Source organism: Hippocampus comes, unplaced genomic scaffold (assembly GCF_001891065.2).
Source record: "Hippocampus comes isolate QL1 unplaced genomic scaffold, H_comes_QL1_v1.1 scaffold388, whole genome shotgun sequence".
NCBI lineage: Eukaryota > Metazoa > Chordata > Actinopteri > Syngnathiformes > Syngnathidae > Hippocampus > Hippocampus comes.
The window spans coordinates 37,376-44,788 of record NW_017804840.1 but is presented as its reverse complement, the minus strand read 5'-3'; the positions used below and the strand labels follow the sequence as shown (position 1 = coordinate 44,788).

General features: G+C 40.5%; 1 protein-coding gene across 5 annotated transcripts in view; it reads right to left on the bottom strand.

Moving 5' to 3' along the window:
- syne3 (spectrin repeat containing, nuclear envelope family member 3) overlaps positions 1 to 6,414 on the bottom strand; it is a 60,840-nt gene extending 54,426 nt beyond the window's left edge. For all 5 annotated transcript variants that reach the window (XM_019870025.1, XM_019870042.1, XM_019870051.1 and 2 more), the window contains exons 1-2: positions 6,290 to 6,414; positions 1,121 to 1,283 (exon numbers count right to left, since the gene is read on the bottom strand). In XM_019870025.1, coding sequence (XP_019725584.1) covers positions 1,121 to 1,264 — 144 coding nt within the window. In that variant the 5' untranslated portion in view covers positions 1,265 to 1,283; positions 6,290 to 6,414. The remainder of the gene's footprint in view (positions 1 to 1,120; positions 1,284 to 6,289) is intronic.
- Positions 6,415 to 7,413: the final 999 nt, after the last annotated feature.

Here is a 7,413-nt window from a genome sequence, read left to right as displayed (position 1 = left end):
GTCACACACTGTACACAGAGCTTTACCGGCGACATCGAGCTTTTTCACGAAATCCGACACAAGCACAATGGTTCCTCTTTACTGTTTCCTACCGGGGACACCGTCAGCTTTCTATCCAACCAGTCCCATCGAAACGTGTTTTTCAGAGCCGCATCTATCTGACGCACTTTAGCTTCGCCGCGAGTCTCGATAACATTCGGCATTCGCGAGAAAGGGGTTTAGGAAGGCGAACACGGATTGGTTGTGATTTATATTTGCTGATATAGCGACCAATCACAACAAGTAAGACATCATACACGTCCAATCGCAGGGCTGTTTACAATTGGAAGATGGAAAGACTGATCGGGAGAACTCGTGAAAACTCGACGATAGGGTCCCTGACCCCCGCTAAAATTTTCTCAACGGATTTAGACGATTCACAAAAATGATCAATTTAAGAAATAAAACGGCGGATTTCCGCGTATCCGCGGAAAATTGCCATCACTAAACCAACAGTTATAACATTAACTCGTTAACGTTGAACTCTCTTGCCGCTGCTCTATTTCCGTGTTCAACTGTGTAACCGATCGCCTTAAATTTGAACTCTGCGTTGTCAAGCATGTCTTGAGCAACGAGCCATTTTGCGGTTGAAATATTACCGTAATGACCATACACGAGGCGCATCGGATTTTAAGGCGCGCTGTGAGCTTTTAAGAAAATGGAAGGCTTTTAGGTGCACATTTTACTGCGGAAAATACGGTACATTTAAATGATAGCAATTCAAAATAATAGAAACTAGAGTGGCGAGCAGCTATCAAGTGCCCTTGCCACTTTGGGGTGCTGGCAATGCTTATAAAATAACTGACTTAACTTTTGTATTTTCTGGAGGAGGTTCTGAATCGTGTTTAATTTTGGTTGATAAAAGACACACACCCATGGAGAATAATCCCTCATACACAATAGCTGTAGCTACTAATATGCATGGATATAAGCTGTGCATGAACATAGCTTGAAAACCTGATGACACTACTACTCGAAACTGACATCTGGTGCTGCTCACCGATCTTTTGAGTTTCGGGTGTATCGATTTAAGTACCCATACCTACCAGAGGCAGGTTCAAACAATGTATAGGGGTCTCACCTCAGTCTCTCTGAGTCTGGCTTCAAGGGCATTCAAGGGCCCTTGGGTGTCATCATTTGCCCTCAGCCTCTCCTGCACATCCTTCATCCAAGAGAGTGCCACTTCCAGTCTTTCCATAAACGTCTGCTGCTCCTGCTCAGTCATGACCAATCAAGTTCCAGCCCTGAAATCCACAAGAGTAGTCTGACTCTGCTTCGTGTTAAAGGGATTATCAACTCATTTTACAACAAAGGTTTATGACACAAAAAGGCAGGATGCAAAGTGTGGACTTTCTACTTTTTTTTTTGGGGGGGGGGTTACTAAAGTCCTTGCAATTTTAGAGTGGTACGTTATGATTCGATTCGGTTCAATTCAGTGGGATTAAGATTTGAATCGATATGGATATGTTCGACAGGGTATGATGGAATGAGTTTCTTGTCATCAGTACATATGAATTAACTTGTCAGTACTGTAAATGTGGCATTTTCTTGAAAAATGTATCAAGATGATTTGACAGTGCCGTTAGGGCCTTCAAGGCACAAACACTATCAGAAACACAGACTTATAACTTAAATGGAGTGGAAATCATATATTTCAAAAAGTCTTTTGTCTTCATTTCAAGATGTATGTCTTGGCCGCACGGCTTCCAATCTTTTTTTTTTTCCCCGCAGGGAGGGTGTGTCATGCACTTGTTTTTCCTGCACGTGTGGTGTGCATGTGCACTGCAGGTGAGTTTATAAAGCTTAATTTGCTGGCTTTTTCCCATTCCATAGGTTGTATTGACAACATTGTTTGCAAGCAAATCTACTTAACCTCATGAGATGAATTATCTATCTATCCCTCGGTGATTCCCCACCTTGACTCAAAGCACAAAATTTAAATTTGAAAACTCTCATGGCACACAATCATACAAAAATATCACAAAAAGGGGAAACACATGATGTACATTCTGCCTTCAAAGATCATTAATTTGTTCTGTCTGCCTGTGTAAGTCATACAAGAGCTTTTACACTAATGTACCCCAGCAGTGATGATTATTTGCAGCGGCACAGTCATCAACTGGTTAGCACGTCGGCCTCATAGTGCAGAGGTGCAGGGTTTGATTTCGGCCCCAGCTTTCCTGTATGGAATTAGGCGGAGAAAAAAAATAGTGTGTTTCCAGTAACGCGACCGACCGAGAATTTCTACGTCGAAAATGCCAACCGTAAATTTTTTTTTTTTCAAAAAAATCCTCTACATTTTTTGTGTAGAGGGTTTACATCGGTGCAAACTCTCGCGATATTCACGTTGAGCGCGGGCGTCGTTTGCCCTGTCGTCTGTCAACAACATTGAATCATGGCGGCGGCCGCGATCTCCGACGACAGTTTAAACCGCGTTTCTGTGTTACAGTCGCATGCTCGCACCGTAATGTTAAGAAAATAGCTCCTCCTGTTGCCCACATCCTCCTCCAGAGTGTCCAGGGAGCAGCCCAGGACAGAGCTGGCCCTCCTGACCATTCGGTCCAGTCCATGACATAAATAGAAAATATAGAAAGACTTTCCGTAATGTAAAAGTACCATCGTGCAGTCATACCACCCAATGACAGTTGTGCGACAAGGTGCAGAGTCATCGAGCCGAGTTCAAGTGATCAGTGGTGCAATACAATACTATGACAGTTGTGCTGTTGGTGAGGTTAATCGTTGCACCATTTTTAAGTGACCAGTGGCAGTAATTGTCGTATAACTTTCGATGTGCAATTAGGCAGATAGTCCTTGAGCTCTTTAAAGTGTCCGGTGCTGTGGAATATTGATCAATGACAATTGTTTAAGTATGTAGGGAGCTGGAGCTACAATGATCCGTGCAGTAATGCCGTCCCACAGGGGTGTGCAAAAATGCAAAGAGCCACTCTAGATTTGAGTCACTATTTAGGGAGTTAATGGCGAGAGGGCAGAAGCTGTTAATAATTTTTATGTGAGAGAGCCCTTTGTGATGGAAAAAAAAAAAAAAAAAACTTTGTTCTACCTACCGACCCTATGCTTAAATTTCATGTTACCTGAAACACGCTATCTTTTTTGTTTGGCCTTAGCATGTTCTCCCCGCGCCTGCGGATGTTTTCCAGTACTTCGGTTTCCTCCCACATACCAAAAACCATGTATGGGAGGTTAATGAACACTCAAAATAATCCGTAGGTATGATTCTAAGTGTAAATGATTGTTCATTTGTGTGCCTTGCAATTGGCTGGCAAACACTTCAGGGTGTACCCCGTCTACTGCCTGAAGACAGCTGGGAGAGGCTCCAGCACACCCGCGACCCTTGTGAGGATAAAGCGGTTCAGAAAATGGATGGATGGATGATTAGTTGCTAAAATCAATTAAGTGATCAGTTTGAAGATGAAATATCGTGTCTTTGTAGTGTATCTTAATATAGGTTGCACATGATTTGCAAATCACTGTATTCTGTTTTTATTTACGTTGAACACAACGTCCCAAATTCACTGGAATTAAGGTTTCTGTGTATGTTGCAAATTGGAATGCTTGCCAAATAAAGCAAAAGACCGTTTTTCAATCCGATGATCCAATCTTTACAAATGCCTGCTGTGGGCGGGTGGCGTAGTCGCAAGGGTTGTGACCTTCTCAAACTACATGACTTTTTTTGTCGTTCACGCGCTGTCAGACTACCATATAAATATTGTTCTGGGTCTTGGACCGGGTGAGATGTAACATTACAAGTCCGTCACCGACCAGAAAGTGCCCAATTAAACATCATATAAAATGAAGAGCGATATCCTTTTTCATTTTTCTTTTCAATTATGCTGCAGACACCTCTTGAACTGTGTGGCCCGTTCAAAGTGATATGTCAGCATATCCGCCATATTGGATGTGTCCATTTTATTCGCCATAAAAATCGCCAAATAATATTTGTAAAACTGAGTTAGAAAGACTTAATCATACATGGCAATGGCGAGTGATGAAAAAAGCGGAAGGGGCGTGGCCTGGACGGGGCGTGGCCGGGACGGGGGCGTGGTTACTTACAAAAGTGGCACTAAACATGCTGAAGATGAAGTGTATTAAATTTACACAGTTTGAAAATTGAACAGAAAAAAATCCCAAGATCGCCACTATTCTTTCAAGTGAAAATTTGTGCAATTTTGCCTATGCATTCATGGTGAGCACCAATATGTAACTCCAAATTTGCTGCTCAAAATCAAAACTAAAAAAGTAAACACATTCCCTGCCATATTTAAGATTTGTTCATGACTTGTATTCATAAAGTGTTGTGTAAATGTGATAAAAAGCTGTTGATTCTTACCTCATACAGTGATAGTGAATATTTATTATGCATACAATTTATTATGCCTAACCGTGCTTTATTATCCAAGACAAAACGTGAATTATCAATATGAATATAAAACGCAACTCAAAACAAATAAATGTTATCATGCTGTTGCTACAAATGCATACCAAATAAAATTGAAAATATCATCCTCGTATCTTTGAATAAAAAAAGTATATACCTCGGAGTGTACCTGTCTATCGGCGAGGGGCGTCAGTGGAGCAGATTTCGTTGCTTGGTTCAGCCAAAGTAAGTACCCCAGCGTGTAACGTCTTTAGTTGTATCCGCTGACTAAGTTTGTTTGAAAAATGCCGATCCCAAAGAATAATTGCTCCGTCGAATGGCGATTTTGTCGGCATGTTTTTTCACTTTTGTTGCATGATCTGTCAGTGCCACGCATCCACGGGAGCCATAGTTAATTAAGTCACTACAATACACACAATAAGCTTTGCCTGCTACGTCAAAGCTTATTGTCCAAGAGCTTCTGTAACTTCGTCGAACTTGGAACCAATTTTAACCTTTACAGTGACTTTTCTGTCAAGCCAGTCCAATCGGAATTTATTCTTGACATTTGAGTCAATTTCTAGGATTGAAGACTCCTTATCTTTCGTCAAAAATTTCATAATTCCGCTCAAAACGATCCCAGAACAATGAATTTGCGAGACGAACAGGCCGCCATGAATCAGGTAAAACAATATGTTACATGCAATTTGATTGGTCCAATCGCTTGTAGTTAACCAATCGCTGGGCTGTTTATAATCGAGCTAAGACTTCCGCAACAAATAATGCCTTCAGTGATCTGATTAGTTGAAGCTTTCATACACGTCCAATCGCAGGGCTGTTTACAAACGGAAAACGGAGAGACTGTTCCGGAGAGCTCGTGAAAACTCGACGATAAGGTACCTGACCGCCCCTAAAATTTTCTCAACGGATTTAGACGATTCACAAAAATGATCAATTTAAGAAATAAAACGGCGGATTTCCGCGGATCCGCGGAAAATTGCCATGTATGCTTAATACAATCAAAATCAATGGTTTGGTTTTGATTCAGTCAGTTCTTGCTTGACACCTCTCCAACGACCAAGTGAACGTGGCATCTGTCACAAATACCTTCACTTTGCCACATCCAACACGTCTGTATTGTATCCAGTACGTCAACGTACTCAATAAGGGGGTCGATGTATTTATATTGGAAATGTTGTCGATGACAATACAATTTGCCAGCGGATGTCGCAAAGGGCGCCATTCAAGACTGTTGCACGAATATATCCAAATATATGAAGCAAAGTAAACGGTCTGTTGAGTTAGGGTATTAATAATATTGACCCCCCCCCTCCCCCTTATGCATTTCATGTCACCTCCTTAACCCTGAGCTCAGGCGACGGGTATGTATTCCGCTATAACATGTCAACATGACTTCAAACAGCAGCGTTCTCAGCCACCAAACTCGCACCAAGACGTAACTACATTTGTTCACGTTTATTAACCCGTGCAATCAAACACCCAGCGCCGTTTCTTGTGCTTTGTTGCACGCTACACTTCAACTGTTACATTAGGTATCATTACCATATAGGCTACTGTTCATAAGATGAACACATAACTTTTCCGTTTACAAGGTAGCAATAAAAAATGTAGAATTCATCTTCGCCGGTAGAGCAGCACCGGAATTAAGTAATATGGACACCTAAATGCGAAAATGTTAACTTTTAATTTATCGCGTCTAATTGTGAAAAGGTGGTACAGGCGGGACAGAGACAGGAGAAAAACATGGTTATCTGCGTGTCGTTTAGGCCGATTAAAATGTAGCTAAGGCGTGCTGGATACTTGATTTAGAAAATGGATTTCAGGATAAATAACAATAATAACAATAATACTCACAGTCTTCTGTTCATCAGTTGACAGCAAGGCGTGAATTGACGCAGTCCTGTTGGAGATTTTGTACTCTGTGAAGTTGGGGCAGACAGACAGGAAGTGAAGCGTTCGCCGCCTGGGCTGGAAAAAGAAAGGAGGTGACGCTGCATTCACTGACTCTCTGTAAAACACAAAAACAATGAAATCTCAAAATGTTTGCCGTATTTATCATTGAAACAGAATTGCTACCGAGTAAAGTATGATCATTTCGTTGTCAGCGAAATAAGATATGAATTTGTAAGACATCTTTCCAGCAAATGGTTACATAATCATTGTATGCAGTAAAACATCTTCGCCAAATTGTGCTGGATTTTTTCCTACAAGATTTTCGTTCAATTATCAGCGAGGTCCGGGTATTTTCAAACTGATTTCCTTTCGAAAAAAAAATTATAAAACTTTATTGACGAGAACATTTTCGAGAACATTTTTTCAGTTCAATTTGCAAAGCAGACATGAGTATTGAAAATAACAAAGGATACAAAATATGGTGAAAATTCAAATATAAAGACGGAGGCAAATTCACAAACTTCTTAAAATACGGCAGGGAGTTTAGCAAAGGGGCAAAAAAATAAATAAATAAAATAACTAAACACCAAAGAAGATAGTGTGAACAAATTTAAATTATAATCTAAAGTTTGCAATCATTTTAAGTTTTAATCTTGATCTATGGATATCGAATTTTGCTAAAATAATTTGGTTTATAAGTAAAGTTCTGCTCATCAATAATGGCAAATAAAATATTTTTTTGGTCATTTGTATCCACAATTTGTCAAGTTTTCGGTTCTACAGTACTGAATCGTGTGTGACTTTTGTGTATGTTAAGTAGAGATAGAAAATCAACCTTTGTCATTTTCAGAATTCCAGTGTGAGTGTTGTGTGTGTTGAAATCCAAGTGTCAGTCCCGAATCTGGTTACTCGGATTTATATTATTCACATATCGTGCTTTCGGATAAAGACTAATTTAAGGATTTTCTGCCAATTTTTTCTTTAAAATTATTGTCACCAAAAGGGCGTGGTGTCCCCTGGCGGTAAGCAAGTTTTATTTCAGGCATTAAATTTCGAGTCGTCGTCTCCCGAAACCCCGTTTAAAA